Source organism: Heptranchias perlo, chromosome 11, assembly GCF_035084215.1.
Source record: "Heptranchias perlo isolate sHepPer1 chromosome 11, sHepPer1.hap1, whole genome shotgun sequence".
Lineage (NCBI taxonomy): Eukaryota > Metazoa > Chordata > Chondrichthyes > Hexanchiformes > Hexanchidae > Heptranchias > Heptranchias perlo.
The window spans coordinates 12,593,584-12,611,433 of record NC_090335.1 but is presented as its reverse complement, the minus strand read 5'-3'; the positions used below and the strand labels follow the sequence as shown (position 1 = coordinate 12,611,433).

The 17,850-nt window shown below is 42.1% G+C and overlaps 1 protein-coding gene across 9 annotated transcripts in view; it reads left to right on the top strand.

Annotated features, from left to right (window-relative positions):
* zc3h13 (zinc finger CCCH-type containing 13) overlaps positions 1-17,850 on the top strand; it is a 127,257-nt gene that overhangs the window by 67,429 nt on the left and 41,978 nt on the right. For all 9 annotated transcript variants that reach the window (XM_067992548.1, XM_067992552.1, XM_067992546.1 and 6 more), the window contains 4 exons: positions 2,330-2,819; positions 5,139-5,236; positions 9,449-10,459; positions 14,084-14,533. In XM_067992548.1, the coding sequence (XP_067848649.1) occupies positions 2,330-2,819; positions 5,139-5,236; positions 9,449-10,459; positions 14,084-14,533 (2,049 nt within the window). The remainder of the gene's footprint in view (positions 1-2,329; positions 2,820-5,138; positions 5,237-9,448; positions 10,460-14,083; positions 14,534-17,850) is intronic.

The following is a 17,850-nucleotide window of genomic DNA, read 5'->3' as shown; positions in this document are numbered from 1 at the left end:
ACTCCATCTGCCACCTTTTTGCCTTAACCTGTCTATATCCCTTTGCAGACTCTGTGTCCTCACAGCTTACTTTCCCACCTAGCTTTGTATTGTCAGCAAACTTGGATACATTACACTCAGTCCCTTCATCTAAGTCATTAATATAGATTGTAATAGCTGAAGCCCAAGAACTGATCCTTGAGGCACCCAACTAGTTACAGCCTGCTAACCTGAGAACGACCCGTTTATCCCTACTTTCTTTTCTGTCCTTTAACCAATGCTCTATCCATGCTAATATATTACTCCCAACTCCATGAGCCCTTACCTTATGTAACAACCTTTTATGTGGCACCTTATCAAATGCCTTTTGAAAATCCAAATATACTACATCCACTGATTCGCCTTTATCTACCCTGCTGGTTACATCCTCAGAAAACTCTAATAAATTTGTCAAACACTATTTCCCTTTCATAAGAGCATGTTGACTCAGCCTAATCATATTATGATTTTCTAAGTGCAATATTGCCACTTCCTTAATAATGGATTCCATCATTTTCCCTACGACCGATGTCAGGCTAACTGGCCTGTCGTTCCCTGTTTTCTCTCTCCCTCCCTTCTTACTGCCTTCCAATTCACTGGGACCTTTCCAGAATGTAGAGAATTTTGGAAGATCATAACCAATGCATCCACTATCTCTGCAGCCACCTCTTTTAGAACCCTCGGACGTGGGCCATCAGGTCCATCGGATTTGTCAGCTTTTAGTCCCATTAGTTTGTCCAGTACTTTTTCTCTAGCGACATTAATTGTTTTAAGCTCCTCATTCTGGCTTGGGCTGATAAATCGCAAGTAACATTCGTGCCAGGCAATGACCATCTTCAACAAGAGAGAATCTAACCACTTCCCCTTGAAGTTCAACAGCATTGCCATCGCCGAATCCCCCACCATCAACATCCAAGGGGTTAATCCCCCACCATCAACATCCAGGGGGTCACCGTTGACCAGAAACTTAACTGGACCAGCCACATAAATACTGTGGCTACAAGAGCAGGTCAGAGGCTGGGTATTCTGTGGCGAGTGACTCACCTCCTAACTCCCCAAAGCCTTTCCACCATCTACAAGGCACAAGTCAGGAGTGTGATGGAATACTCTCCACTTGCCTGGATGAGTGCAGCTCCAACAACACTCAAGAAGCTCAACACCATCCAGGACAAAGCAGCCCGCTTGATTGGCATCCCATCCACCACCCTAAACATTCACTCCCTTCACCACCGGCGCACCGTGGCTGCAGTGTGTACCATCCACAGGATGCACTGCAGCAACTCGCCAAGGCTTCATCGACAGCACCTCCCAAACCCGCGACCTCTACCACCCAGAAGAACATGGGCAGCAGGCACATGGGAACAACTCCACCTGCACGTTTCCCTCCAAGTCACACACCATCGTGACTTGGAATTATATCGCCGTTCCTTCATCGTCGCTGGGTCAAAATCCTGGATCTCCCTTCCTAACAGCACTGTGAGAGAACCTTCACCTCACGGACTGCAGCAGTTCAAGAAGGCGGCTCACTACCACCTTCTCAAGGGCAATTAGGGATGGGCAATAAATGCTGACCTTGCCAGCGACGCCCACGCCCCTTGAACGAATAAAAAAAAAATTCTCATTTACCCCTTGGTTCCCCATTTTTGGTATGCTTTTTGTGTCTTCTACTGTGAAGACAGATACAAAATATTTGTTTAACACATCTGCCATTTGCTGATTTCCCCATTATAATTTCTCCTGTCTCAGCCTCTAAGGGACCAACGTTTACTTTGCTACTCTCTTCCTTTTTACATATTTGTAAAAGCTCTCACAATCTGTTTTTATATTTCTTGCTAGTTTACTTTCATATTCTATTTTCTCCCTTTTTATCAATTTTTTGGTCATCCTTTGGTTTCTAGAACTCTCCCAATCCCCAGGCTTATTACTCTCCTTGGCAACATTATAGGCCTCTTCTTTCAAACTAATACTCCCTAACTTCTTTAGTTAGCCACGTGTGGATCGTTCTTCCCATGGAGTTTTTATTTCTCAATGGAACGTATATTTGTTGAGAATATTGAAATATTTCTTTAAATGTTTGCCATTGCTTTTCAACTGTCAAACCCTTTAATTTAATTTCCCAATCTACCTTTGTACCTTTGACAACTCGCTCCCTCATACCTATGTAATTGGCTTTATTTAAGTTTAAGATTCTAGTTTCTGACTTAAGTACGTTACTTTCATGATGGGCCAAATAGCCTCGTTCTGTGCTGCTAAGATTCTATGATTCTATATAACTTGTTTTTTGCTGATCCAGGTACTGTTTATTTTACAGACCACACAACTGGTTCTGCTACACGACATCCAGGGCGGACTGATGATCATGACCACGAGGAAAGAAAAGATGAGCGGAGATCAGATCGAGAAGAGAGGCGGGATGATAGGCTCAGGGAAAGAGAACGCGAAAGGGATCGTGACAAAGATAGAGATAGGGACAGAGAGCGAGAAAAAGAAAGGGAGTTAGATCGGGAGCGAGAGCGAGAGCGAATTCGGGAGCGAGAGCGAGAAAAAGAACGAGAAAAAGAGCGAGAGCGGGACAGGGGCAAGGAAAGAGAGCGAGAGCGGGACAGGGAGAGAGACAGAGAGAGAGAAAGGGACAGAGAAAAGGAGAGAGAGAGGGAGAGGGTTAAAGATAGAGACCGGGAGAGGGAGAAGCAAAAAGACTGGGATGAGAAAGATAAAGGAAGAGATGAACGCAAGGATAAAAAGGATGACCAGCGAGACGAACGAGATTTACGAGAAAGTCATGGAGAAAGAAAGACAAGGTATATTCATTCTAAGTACATTTGTAAATGTAATCCATTGGCTGTAACAGAGCAAATATTCAATCTAATTGCTTGACCTATTTAAGGCCAAATTGACTAACTGGGATTAACGGAAAAATGTGTCCAAAAGTTTAATGCTGTTAATAAATGCAGGCTGAAAGATCACTAATCGATTACCCCCTCCCCAGACCTAATTCATGACTTAAATAATTTTGTGAACAGTGTCTTCGTAGCTACTAATCAATTATCAGCATCTATGTCAGTTAACTTTAGCAAGTGGGCACTATTTTGTTTTGCTAATGTGTAATTTAACGAACCTCTGGTTGTCCTGATCCTTTTCACATAGTAACTCAGTGGGGAAAAAACGTTGAAGTACTTAGATTTCTGTGGATTTTTTTCAGTATCCATTTAAACTAAACATTACTGTATCCATACTCCCAAGACACAATCAGAATTTTACTCTAGAGTAAGCATCATTCTATATTTCCAATATGGGAATGTACCAAGAAAAGTATTGAACATGAAATTCTTACGATCTGCTAAATAGTTAAGATGTGTATATTTGATTAAGGTTGGGCGTCCTTTTTTTTCACGAGACATCCTGTTTTTAGGTATGTTTTCCTATTTCCTTGCTCGGGTCTCCCTATGCCATAAACCACCCTTGGCTAAGAGGACAGGCAATTGATTGAGTGCTGCTGTCGAGCTAGGCACTGGGAGATGAGCAAGAGCTGCTTGGAGTTACTCTCCAATTTATTCCCTTTCTGAGGAGAAACTGACTTCCATTTGCCACTTCACAGTTGTACGGCAGACAATGGGAACTGAGCCTGTGAAGAATTCACACTCTTGCCTTCCATATTAATGCTTTAACACAGTGTGTGACCAATTTACCTTATTAATCTAGTGATGTTGCTGCACAATTAGGATGCAGAGTGGATTGCTACTTCAGTAATAGTTGTCTGTAGCTACTTTTGTTTTAATTATTAGAGCAAAACGCTATGGAGATCTATGAAGATCAATTTCCATTGAGGTTTGCCATTTTCTGTGGTCCTTATGGATCACTGGTACTGTATCAGGTCAAGAGCAAATTAGAAATTGGTTAAATACGTGCTTATTCTATCTGTGCATTATGAATTTGGTCTATGAAGCTTCGAGCATGATAGAAATAACACATATGGTATAAATTGGCCAACGTCATTTACCTTTAAAGTTGAGTGTTTTCATAAATGTGACTTACTAAATTTGTATGTGAACGGGCTAGTGTATAATGAAATCTGTCAGAAAGTGAGTGTCTTACAACTGGTTATGATAAATCTTTAACTGTGGATCATGCACAAGATTTTTCATTACAGAAATGGTTGTTTAATGTGAGTTATTAAAATTGTTTGAGTAATGTCTTAAATGAATAATGGATTGATATTCAAACATATATATCCAAAGTTTGTTTATGTATAAATTGAGAAAAACTTGGAGTTGAGGATTTAAAGGGCCCACTTTCACAAGAAATATTATATTGTGCAACCAAAGAAAAAAAAACTCCAACTACATTTGGTTAAAGTGGAAAAGGCTTTATTATGTAATGCTTTCTTCATATTTAAGTTTTTCCATAAAAATCTGTGCACACATGGTGCGGTGCTGCACTGTGAAGATCAAGTCACTGTTTTGTGCCAAGTTGGTTGATCTAAACCAATGTGCATTATAGTGAACCTCAACATCCTCAGGCTATGAATGGGAAAAATCAGCCCATTTTCCTGCTCTTGAATGCTTCTTGGTGACCTGTGCTGAGAATGTATGTCTGTGGGCCATTGGGCGAGGGCAGGAACAGTTAGCTGTGATGGTCCCTGCAGAACCCACTAACATTGTCTGTGTTCACTGCTGAATGGCAGCAATTTGATCAGAGTGCCAAAAGGCTGCTAGTGATCATACCCCAGCATGAGTTATATCTTAACAACTAGAAGAAGAAAATCAGAGGATCAGTAAATGCAACTTTGAGTGAGATGAATAGAAATTGCAACCTAGGCTTAGATTAAATGTTTTAAGCTCCCAAGTATTTATACCTTTTGTGCATAACATAACATCAGCAGCAATAATTTTCTGTAGCTCAAACGGGTGTGATGCAGCCTCCTGGAGGGATTTCCCACCTCCTGACTTTAGCCTGTTTGGGAGTTGGATCAGTACCTGACTCCTGAGTCATTTTTGTGTCAATGTGTACCTGAAACTGCTTCACCTTGACTCAAAAGTGGCTGTACAACTGGACTGTGTAACTTGCTGTGCATCCAGTATGCTATAATGCTGAATTTATTCTAATTTTCTTCCTACCAGGAAACGACCTCGGACTGAAAGCAGCCCCAGTCCGTTGGCAAAGCGTGCCCGTGAAGAATCTCCTGATAGCGATACCTACAACAGTAGTGATGAAAAAAGTAAGTCTAGCATGTATTCATTTAATATAACTAGCTTTTTCAAGTTACCAAGTGGTGACTAACCAATCAGCTCTATATATTCTGTACATTCTGTGTTCTACAGAAGCCTGCAACCTCTTCGATACTTGACATGAAATTGCAGGAGGTTTTGTAAAAACTAATTTGTGGGGGATTGTTATTTATAAGAAAATCTACTCTTCCTTATTCATTTATCTTCCATGAGAAATCATAGTATTGCAAGTGACATATCAGAATGTGTATGTGCTGGGGTTTTGTATTTAATGAATATTGAAATTTACTATTTTCAAAGTAAGATTGCACTGCTCTTAAACAAATCAACCTTTTGTAGGCATGCAAAGCAATGCAGAAAAGAATGGAAGCATTTTACAGAGTACCTCTCTAGACACAGAAAAGTAATTTTATTACTGCTACATACTAATCACATTTTATTATCCAAAATAAAACTGATTTTGTTACACTTAGATTTTGAAATATCATTGCTTCTGTCCTGATTGCAGAAAGTCCTCTTCAGTTTTCTTAATTTGTTCCACAGTTTTCATTATTCTGTTAATGCTTTTCGTCTTATCCATCCACAGGCTGGAGATCTGCTCTAAGAGCGCTCTATCTATCTCTCTCTCTCTCTCTCTCTCTCTCTCTCTCTCTTAACTTTAGCTGTCTGCTAGGAATGGCCATAGATAACTTAACCCTGCACTTTTCCTTCCCACCATGTGGGGAAGCACCTGTTATGTGTTTGGTGCCTCCCCGAGGTTGTATAATCCACATGTGGGGAATTCCAGGCGGAAATCTGGCTCCTGCCGATCTGTAACACCTCATCAGGACTGCTTTTTGTTTTGCAAGGTTATATGGAATATATAATACTGGAGTCACACCCTTGTCTCATTGCTCAGGTGACTTTTAATAATGGGCATTTTCCTGCCTGTAAATTTGTTCCAGAAACCTTGTCCTCAGATAGGTGAATGCAGCATAATCTTTCATGTTGGTCTGTATCAACAGAGTTGCTTACCTGCATGTTCACCCTGACCAACACATGGAGCTGTTCATTCCTGTGACTTAATGGGTATGGAAAGCTGTTGTCGTGGAGGGATGAGGGTGGAATAAACACTGCCAGGGGTAAAAATATTTCAACTGCCATTTGGCAGGTGACTGTGAAAATAATTGGCCATATGGCAGTGTTACTGAATTTGTCCAATGCATAGTATCTGGGTGACAGCTGGGGAGAATTGACTTAGAAATGGTTTGGATGATTTATTCACAGAGGAGGTTTTTCAGGGTGAGCGAATTCTTCTATTAAATATAATTTTTTTAAAGTTTAAAATTGCACTATTTAATTGTAAGCTAGTTGATCTCTCATGGTTTTGTTTATAGAGAAGAAAACCCTGTTTCTCACATCTCAAACTTAGTTGATGCTCGCAATCTCGATAGATTGAACAGTTTCTCCGTTGTCTAGATTCATATCCAAACTCCTAGTTGCATCATCTAGCATAGCTGCAAAAGAAGTGCGCATATAAAGCTGGGCCCCAGTACATATTCTTGCTTCACACCATTCGAAATAGGGAACAATTTGGACAGAGTAGAGTCAGTACACACTCTGCCATGCATTCTATCATGAAGCTGTTCCCAACTTCTCCAGACAACCAAATTTCCTCATAAGCCTCCAAAGTCCAGGCTGACTCACTGTGTCGAAAGTTTTGGTCAAGTCAACAAATGCCATATCTATATAGGTCTTGATTTTGCTCCCTGCATTACTGAATTTGGCAAGCAATAGAGATCATATCCACGGTCCCTCGGTTAGTCCTGAAGCCGCAGTGCAATTCCAGAAGCCTCCTTTCCACTATATTCAGGAGCAGGCGATCGAGAAGAATCTGACTCTGAATCTTGCCAGCTATAGGTAGAGGTGAGATGCCCTGATCGTTACCGCAGTCTGACTTCTCCCCTTTGTTCTTGTATATCTTGATGGTGGTTGCATGCTTTAGGTCCTGTGGGAACATCGTCTCTCTCCGGATTACTTAGAATTACATAGAATTTACAGTAGAAACAGGCCATTCAGCCCAACTGATCTATGCCGATGTTTATGCTCTACACGAACCTCCTCCCACCTTACTTCATCTAACCCTGTCACCATATAGTAGAAGTAACAGAAAGAGTAGACAAAGGTAATGCAGTAGATGTAATATATTTGGATTTTCAAAAGGCCTTTGATAAGGTACCGCATTGTAGGCTCATGACTAAGTTCAGAGCATGTGGAGTCAGGGGACCCGTAGCAGAATGGATAGCAAGTTGGCTACAAAACAAAACAGAGAGTATGGGTTAAGGGTACATACTCAGACTGGCAAAATGTGGGAAGTGGTGTTCCACAGGGATCGGTGCTGGGACCACTGTTGTTCACAATTTACATTAACGATTTGGATTCAGGAATTGGAAGTACAATCTCAAAATTTGCGGACGACACCAAATTGGGGGGTGTAGTTAATACAAAGGAAGAATGCGTCAAAATGCAAGAGGACATTAATAAACTTGCAGAATGGGTGTGTAATTGGCAAATGAATTTTAATATAGATAAATGTGAGGGAGTGCATTTTGGTAGGAAGAATAAGGAGGCCACACACTGCTTCGATAATGGGAGTCTAAATGGGGTAGAATGGGCAAAGGAATCTCAGGGTACAGATAGACAAATCACTAAAAATAGCGACACAGGTTAATAAGGCCATACAAAAGGCAAATCAAGCACTGGGGTCCATTTCTAGAGGGATAGAATTGAAAAGCAGAGAAGTTATGTTAAACTTGTATAGAACCTTGGTTAGACCACACTTGGAGTACTGTGCACGGTTCTGGTCTCCACATTATAGAAAGCATATGTAGATGCATTGGAGAGGGTGCAAAAAGATTCACAAGGATGATACCAGAACTGAGAGGATATCCTTATCAGGAAAGGCTGAAAAGGCTGGGACTCTTTTCTCTAGAAAAGAGGAGGCTGAAGGGTGACCTGATAGACACCATTACGATTATGAAAGGGTTTGATAGGTAGACGTAGAGAAATGTTTCCACTTGTAGGGGAGTCCAAAACTAGAGGTCATAAATATAAAATAGTTGCTAATAAATCCACCAGGGAATTCAGGAGAAACTTCTTTACCCAAAGGGTGATAAGAATATGGAACGCGCTACCACAAGGAATAGTTGAGGCGACTAGCATAGATGCATTTAAGGGGAAACTAAATAAGCGCATGAGGGAAAAAGGATTAGAACGGTATGCTGACAGGGTTTGATGAAGTAGAGGAAGGGTGGAGCATTAACGCCTGTTTCTGTGCTGTAGTCTTGATGTAACTCGATGTAACCATATGCTTCTATTCCTTTCTTCCTCGTGTTTATCTCGCTTCCCCTTAAATGCATCTATGCTAGTCGCCTCACCTGTTCCTTGTGGTAGTGAGTTCCACGTTCTAACCACTCTCTGATCAAAAAGGTTTCCCCTGAATTTTTTATTGGATTCATTAGTGATTGGGCAGAACAGCTTGTGCAGGCACACAGTAAGAGCTTGCAGGCAGTGCTGGTCAGAAAATTGTGGGCCGGCAGTGCCCGATTTTCAGCCTGCTTAAATTAACGGAAAGAAAATCCGGCTCTGTCCGGCCATGATTTCCCGAAGAAAGCTCCCTGTGAACTCTGCTCAATGCTGGCAGCGTCCAACTATTGACTCAATCCGTAAATCTTTATAAAAGCTCTCTGGATTCAACTGGCAGTGCTTTGGGGTACCCCGCACTCTGAGCATGTAAATGCACTAACATTATAAAATAAGTTAATTCAATGAATTGAATCTTGCTCTCTTGAAATCCTTCCACATGGCATCTTGGACCTGCAAGGCAACGAACATGGTGGTAAAAAGATAAATAAGTTGAACAAATGACATTGTTCTGTGCAAAAAGGATAGATAGGAGTTAAATATTTCCTAGGTTCTTTCGATAAAAATGTCTTTCTTTGTTTACTTTGTGTTGACCAAGAAGTCAGTAATGGCTTCATAAGCACCTAATTGGGGAAAAAAGATAATTCGTGACAGCGTTTAGTCATTTATGCAAGAAAAAAACCCCTGGTTTATACCCCAAGATTCTGTGGGAGCAATGTGGAAATGCAGCGGAAGTGGATGATACAGCTGTAGAATAAATTTTTTGATGTCCGTCAGATTCTGAACGAAATGTGTTTTAGTTTCAGGTGAAAAGCACCGGTTGTTAAGTCAGGTTGTACGCCCTCAAGATTCTCGTTCTCTCAGTCCTCCACGTGTCACTGAAGACAGAACAAGCAGCTGGAAAGAAGATGAGAGAAAGTCAGACAAAAAGGAAAGCACAAGGCGGCGTGAAGACCATACAATGAGAGAAAGGGTTGCTTCAGGGGACAAGCAAAGAGAACATGTTGCAGATACTGTGGAGAGCTCACGGGCCAGAGAGTTGGACAGCGCTTCTCACCATACTGCTGAGGATAGAGAAGTACCTATAGGACTGCACGAATATGGCAAGAAAAAGGCAAAAGGACTGCGAAAGTCCCAAAAGAAAAACAAAAAGGATGAAGACCATGGATCCGAAAGATACATTCCAGAGCCTGTTGTAGAGGAGCCTTTAGTTTTGTCACCCAGGAAAGCTGCAAAGAAGAAAAATGTTGATAAAAAACGGAAACGCTCTAAAGGTGATTCAGAGCCTTCTGACGAGGAAGTGGTCCCACAAGCCAAAAAGTGGAAGGGTCCCAGGACTCCGCCTGTGACACTGAAGGAAGAATCTGTCGAAGAGGTGTCTGAGAAGAGTGCTGAAGGAAATGCACAGGGAGGAGGTGATGTGGTTTTCAGTGACTGGTCAGATGAAGATGTGCCAGATCGTGGGGAAAGTATTATTTCTGACAAGAGCTTTGATGAATCGCGAAGGAAAGGTCATAAAAGCAAGGTGGAGAAAATAGAACCTCCTACCGTGACAGAAGATCGCCCACGTAAAACTGACGAGCACAAACGAAGCAGCAGCCTTGGCAGCAATCGAAGCCACACTTCAAGTCGTTTACGATCACCGTCCAACGAGTCTACACATCGCAGCGGAGATGACCAGAGCGGTGGAAGGAGACTGCAGCATGGAACTTCGAGAGATGGACAGAAGTATAGAAGTATCGATTCTGGTGAACGGAAATCCCGAATAGATCAGCTGAAACGAGGGGAACCCAGCCGCAGCACCTCCTCAGGTAGTATGATTTCAACGTTCCCTTTGTGTATTCGTATGCACGGTGGTGAAATGCACCAAAGTATAATAGTATCCTTTTATACCCAATAGTCGTGACAGAGAGGGAAAAAATTGCATATAAAGAAACCTGTACAAAACTAGGGATAGCTTTACAATTAATGAATTAGTGGTCTTTGATAGCCAGGATCATGAGTAAATCTATACAATGAATGATTATACGCGAGGATACCGGAAAGGATTGATTCCATTACTACAACACAAATGTTATAGTATTGAAAGTATTAGTAATTCTATTGTACAGTGGAATTTCTCTTATACACATTCCAATTATCCTTGATGCTTATCTGCTAGAACTTTTCGTGGTACTAAGCTTGGCATGAGATATCACCTTGTTGCACACTCCTACCAATCTCCTCTGATTGCTATCAATCAACCTTACAATCCAGTAAAGATTAAAATCATTTTATGGCATTTGTATTGTATTTATCTTCATTCCCATGCCATAGGGTATCACTGCATCACAGTGTAAGACCAAATATTTGGATATTCTTGATTATCTGTTATAATGGAGGTTCCACTGTACTACATAGAATACCGCAGGTAGAATTAAAAATTATTAGGTGATATTTTTAACCATCTGTTTGAACACTGTCACCTCAGTAGCTTAGTTAAACCAGCGAGCAGCTGAGCCATGCAGACCAGGAAGATCCCAGGTTTCGTCCCCACTGCTGTTAGCTGATCTCCATTCATATAGCGGTAAGGAAACTAGACTTGGCTTCAGCACCCCAGCTTAAGTAGGAGAAAATTAGCTACGATTCGCCTGATTCTGATCACTATCTAGTGACACCCTCCTGCAGGTGCATATGTGAATATCAGATGAAGATTTTTTTTCAGCTAGATGCCTGATGTGCATAGAAACCCATCACCATGCTTAAGAATTTCCAAACCCAGCTGCTCTGAGAAATCCACACAGGCAGAGCTTAGGCTTGCCTGACATGGAATGCCCACTCTCTCACCATGGGGACACATCTTACTAACATAAGTCCAGTGAGTTTGGGAGTACATTGATGAGAGCCAAGGCTTCAGGGCCCCAGGTGTGTTCAGATGGTAACTGGACTTTAACCAGCTAACACCACACAGCCTAGCAATACAGAGTGCGAATTGGGTTCTGCTGCTTGTCCATCCATCAGGGCTTTGGCTTCCAAAGTTATCTGAAGGTCAGTAGGAAGAATTGCAGCACCTAGTGACAAGGCTACTACTTAAGGTCCTGTTAGTAAGCCAGGCTGACTTGTCAATCATCAACATTCCCAGGATTACTCTGGACCTGTCTGTCTCAGATATTGGACTATAAGGTCTACCACAAAGGGTTGAGTCAATTCCAATATTCCATTATTAGATATGTCATCTTGGAGTCTTTTCAACCGCAAAGATTGATAACTTTCCTCGCTCCTCCCCTCCCCAAGAAAGATAATCATTAGTTCCTCATCAGGCAACTAAGAAGTGTAGGTTTGAGTCCTTGCTAGGCAAACAACTGGTAGTAGGATCTCCTCACAAGTGGCATGGAAAGCAGCACAACTTGCTGTGAAGTATGAGTGAACTACCACCCCTCCTAACATGGACACAAGCCATAATGTATTGAACGGTGATTCCACCAGTTTAAGCTTAAGCAGCAGCAGCAGCTTGCTTGCCTCTCTGGAGCCTATTCATATCATGTATTCTTGTATCCATCCTCCAGATAATACCTTGTAGCAGCTGTTGTCCCAGGTCTGAATTTCCTCATCAACTATATTGATGGTTATTTACTTTCAGCATGGTGGAAGGACCCTTGCAGAACAGATTGTGATATTGATGTTCTGGATGTCCAGGTCCAATACCACATACCGGGCTTATTCATTACTAACTGCAGGTTTTTATGTGCAGGGGTTTGGGAAAGAGACATGCCCGGTGAGACTGAGTCCCTCTTCAGGTCGGTGACAAATTGGTGTAGGTCAGAGCCCTCTGGCCCTTTTTGCAATCAGTCTGTCTCACTGCTTGTTCCTGGATCTGGCACTTGGGTCAATGGAAGCATTCCATTGCATGCCTAGAAAATTCTGATGTCTTCCCGTGATCGAATTGCCTGCCTTTGCTCACTGTGAATGCTGACACATGAATAAAGGCCACTTGCACGTGGTATCAAAGGCAGCCTGGAGCCTGTGGAACTGTATGTATCCCAGTAAGGAGTCAATGCCTTCAGAAAAAATTGGCATGGGAAAATTAATAAAAGTGGAAGTTGGGTTAAAACTTGACTTTTATCAAAGCCCCTCCCCCCCAACTTCTCATTGTATACTGGATTCTTCTTGAAAATGAGACTGCTTAGATCTATTGCACGCTTCCAAAAGGTGATTTTCCCTGATTTTTTTAAAATAAAGTTTATAATTCCACAGGTTTTTTTTTTTATTAATTGATTGAGATCCATTACTGCAGTCTGACAGACTGATTTGCTAGTAAAAATGAAGAAGGTTTTCACCAAACTTCATGAAGAATCTTCCTTCATCAATCTTTTGGTTCTCTTTGACATTGGCTCGTCTGGAAATTCTAAATGCTACCAGAACTATTTGTATCTTTAACAGGCGATGGTTTTAAAAGAATTTCTCCAATCAAGTATTGATTTTTCAATGACTTATCTGAGAGAAAAAATGTTCTCATCAAAATTAAGGATGTTTGTGCTGGGGAATAGAACACTTTCCAATTCACACATCAAACAGTCCCAGATCAGGACATGGTTAAAAACTCCCTTTACTTTGCCCTATGATATGTCTCAGCCCAAACCTCAGAAGAACATCACTTGCTGTGCCAGTATGACATTTTTCCATTTCCTACACCTGCCTTCTAAGAGTGAGATTGCCAATTTAGTGCCAGTTATGCTGAATTAGGGTTGCTCGCGTGGAAAATAGAAAAATTAATATGGTGCAGTAGGGCGTATAGTTCTGAAATTAAGGATGTAACCTAGTGCATAGCGAGTTTAACTCTTCATCCAGCCCATGCTTTTCCTGAAGTTGGAACACCTGTTGTAGACACTGCATTCCAAGACTAGAGGGATGATCCCAACATTGACATGTCCTACGAATGGAATGTTGTTTACTCCCTTTGTCACAGTCCATTTAGAAAGTTGACCTGTCCATTTGGTGTTCAGAGATGCCAAAGTATGACATACTATCAGTAAGACCCGTATCCCACCCCTCCTGAGCATGATCATGCAGAAACCTTTATAGTATCGGGTTGTGATGTACCAGTTGAATTGAAACAGGCTTTGTATCACAGCAAGAGCGTATTGTAGTTGAAAACATAGTATATTAAACTCTTGGTAGAAATGTCGTTTGTTTTCTAAATTTACTTATTGATTTTGCTATTCAGTTTTTATCTAAGGACACGTTTTGTCTCATGCATTCACTGCTAAAGATACTATTTGTGTAACTATGACTGCAGCTATTGATTGGGGAAAGACAACAGATGGTGTCATCATCCAACTGGTCAAAATAGCTAGTGCCGTCACTTTGATAGATAATACAAGTCTATTTCATGAAAAAATCTTCCAGAAGTTTAATTTTCATTTGAGTGAGTAATGTGAGCTTAATGTGTTTTATAGATCGTCAAGATTCAAGGAGTCACAGTTCTAGACGAAGCTCCCCTGAATCTGATCGACAAGGGCGTTCCAGGGCTGGATCCTTTGAGAGCAGAGAAAAGCTTCAGGAGAGTGAACATGACCGAGATCGAGAAAGACGAGAGAGAAGAGAATGGGAGCGGGATGGGGAACACCGGGACTGGATTAAGACCAGGGACAGAAATAGAGACCGACGAAGAGAGGTCATCAAGGAGAGGGAGAAACAACCAGCAGAAGTGCCTGATAAAGACAAAGAACGAACTCTGGAAGCTGCTTCCATATTGGAACAACCCCGAGTAGAACAAAGACCAGGAAGAGATCCTGAGAAACAATTTGAGCAAGTTGAAACTGCAGCTGTAATAGATGTAAAAGAGCTGGTGAAAGAGCCAGAGAATGAAGAGATCCAAGCTGATGAACCCATTGATAGCATTGAAGGTAGTGTTTGAAGTGTAAGAATTAATGACAGAGCAGAGAAAATTTGTGTAATACTCTGATTTGAACCAAGCATTAATCGACGATACATATTTATATACGTGAGAAAATCATTGCAGAGTCATCCAGCCTCTTGTTCTGTGCACCTTCGAGTGGCTGGTTATAGGAACAGGAGTAGGCCATTCAGCCCCTTGTGCCTGCTCCGCCATTTGATAAGATCGTGGCTGATCTGTGATCTAACTCTATATACCTGCCTTTGGCCCATATCCCTTAATACCTTTGGTTGCCAAAAAGCTATCTATCTCACATTTAAATTTAGCAATTGAGCTAGTATCAATTGCCGTTTGTGGAAGAGAGTTTCAAACTTCTACCACCCTTTGTGTGTAGAAATGTTTTCTAATCTCGCTCCTGAAAGGTCTGGCTCTAATTTTTAGACTGTGCCCCCTACTCCTAAAATCCCCAACCAGCGGAAATAGTTTCTCTCTATCCACCCTATCTGTTCCCCTTAATATCTTATAAACTTCGATCAGACCACCCCTGAACCTTCTAAACGCTAGAGAATACAACCCCAATTTGTGTAATCTCTCCTCGTAACTTAACCTTGAAGTCCGGGTATCATTCTATAAGAGTGCGTTGAAGGGTTTTGATGGAATAAATAAGGAGAAACTGTTTCTGCTGGCAGAAGGGTCGGTAACCAGAGAACACAGATTTAAGGTAATTGGCAAAAGAGCCAGAGGTGAGATGAGGAGAATTTTTTTTTACATAGCGAGTCATTATGATCTGAAATGCACTGCCTGAAAGAGTGGTGGAAGCAGATTCATTAGTAACTTTCAAAAGGGAATTGGATAGTTACTTGAAGGGGAGAAAATTGCAGGGCTATGGGCTACAGAAAGAGCAGGGGAGTTGGACTAATTGGTAGCTCTTTCAAAGAGCTGACGCAAGATCGATGGGCCAAATGGCACGAGGTCTTTAAGGGATTTAAACACAAACATAATGATTTAAAATGTGAGGCATTGAGGGACTGGGACCAAATGTAGGTCAGCCAGCACAGGGGTGAAGGGTGAGTGTGACTATGTGTGGGACAGAATAGGGGCAGTAGAGTTTTGGATGTGTTGAAGTTTATGGAAGTGGAGAATGGAGGCCAGGCAGGAAAGCAATGGCATAGTTGAGTCTGGAAGTGTGTTTCAGCAGCAAATGAGCTGAGGTGGGGCAGAGGCAGGCAATGTTATGGAGTTGGAAGCTTAGCTTGGGGTCAAATAGGACATTGAGGTTGTAAACAGTCCGGTTCCACCTGAGACTGGAGAAGGGGATGGTATCGGTGGTGAGGGTATCAAGTTTGTATCGGACCAAAGACGATGGCTTCAGTTTTCCCAATGGAGAAAACTGTGGCTCATCTAGGATTATACATCAGCCAGGAATCTGACAACATAGAGGTAGTGAAGAGGTCGAGTGAGGCAGGGGTGAGAGAGAGAGCTGGATGTCATCAGCATACATCTGGAACCTGACCCCTGTGTCTTCAGATGATGTCGCCCAGGGATAGCATGTAGATGAGGAAGAGAAGGAGAGCAAGGATAGGTCATTGGGGACTCCAAAGATAACTGTGTGGGGAAGGGAAGATTAGCCAATGCTGGAGCTGTTCTGGCTACGATTGGATAGGTAGGAATGGAACCAAGGGAGGGCAGTCCCACATAGCTGTGCAGTGTAGGAGAGGCGTTGGAGGAGGGTGGTGTGGTTATACATGTCAGGCTACAGAGAGATCCAGAAAGACAAGGAGGGTCACAGAGAATTTCATTTGTGACATTGATAATGGTCTACAGTTAAGTACTAGCCATTTTTTCACTCTTCTATTTTTCAACGCTTTTGCTTTGGTTTCTTTATCAATAATCAAATAGTACATTTGTTTACGTTGTGTTTCTGAGGAGACGCATATGAAGTGAATCTGACAGAGTATGTGTTGTTACATGCTTGAAGATCAGGGCGTCAGTGGGTAGTTGGGCCTGGGTTGTCTTAAGGTGGAATTGGGATGGGCTAGTGATCTTGTACTTGCAGCAGGTTTTTGGTGGAGGGGGAGGGGGATAACACTCCCACTTTTCCTGTGCTTTGTTTGTTGCAGGGATGGTGTTGGATTCTAGGAAGCGGGCCTAATACTTTTCCAGCTGTAGACAGACAGAGGCCAAACATTACTCATTTTGACTGGCTTAGATCCATAGGTGTTTTACCCTGCATGTTTGTGGTGCTGGACGTGTGGACCTCCACCGTAGCAAGGAATGCATCTTCGTGCTGTTCGTAGTGAAAGTTGCACTAGGAGATGGATGCAAGTTCAGTCTCCAAGGATAAGCCTAATTGGCAGGGAAGTGGATTTGACTTGATTAGGACTGTGGCGCCCTGAACTACCAGCTGGAATAATTGGATTTAGAGGTGGGACCAGAAGGTGTGCAAGTTTCTCCAGCACTTATTTGGATTGAAACTTATTTGAGCTGGCCCTCCTGTGTTATGCTACATGTAGTGATTATGATGCTGTATCTCCAAACCTCTTTCCATTTCTCCTGTTATCTAGTGGTCTTGGTCACATTCCCAGACTTCCTCCATGTTTCTTGTGGTGTTTGTTGATGCAGAGGTGAGTCCAGTGCACATGGTGGAGATATGTTTGTGGATATCTTTGGGAATGAGGAGGTGCCATTCTAAGGGAGTTGGCTTGTTTTGTTTTGGTCTTGGAAGTACTAGAACATGTCCTTTGGGCGGGTGGAATTTGTCAGCTAGCTGTTACAACGACACGATCTGACCATGATGAGGACTTGTTCAAGTCGCATGATACCCTTCTTACCCCAGTTTTTGAAACTACTTACAGTAAATGCTTCTTGGAGTTTGCTGAGATTTTGTGTGGAGTCTGTTTTAGTCTTTAATTTGAAGAGTTACAGAAAGCTAAAGCTCACTTGCCAGTCTGCAGGAATTTGGAAACTCACCCACAGATATTGTAGAATTGCTATACCAGGATGCTGACTAGTAGTGTTTGGGAAAGATAAAGAAGGTGGTTTAGTCAGGAGCAATCTAGGCTGGCAGGTGCATCTCAGAGAGTTTGGAGGGGATGGCAGGGAAGGAATTCCTTTTGTACACGTCAAGAGTGTGAATGTTACTATTGGACCTAAATATCCACGGCATGTTTCTGACATGCACGTGGATTCCACACGTGAAGATCGTACTTTCGTGGCCTGAGAGCAGGTTGAAGTCCTTGATAGTTCAAAAGATAATGGGTAGTATGGTCAATCATAATATGTCAACTGGATATGTACTTCTACCCATTGTCATTGCATCTATAGTCC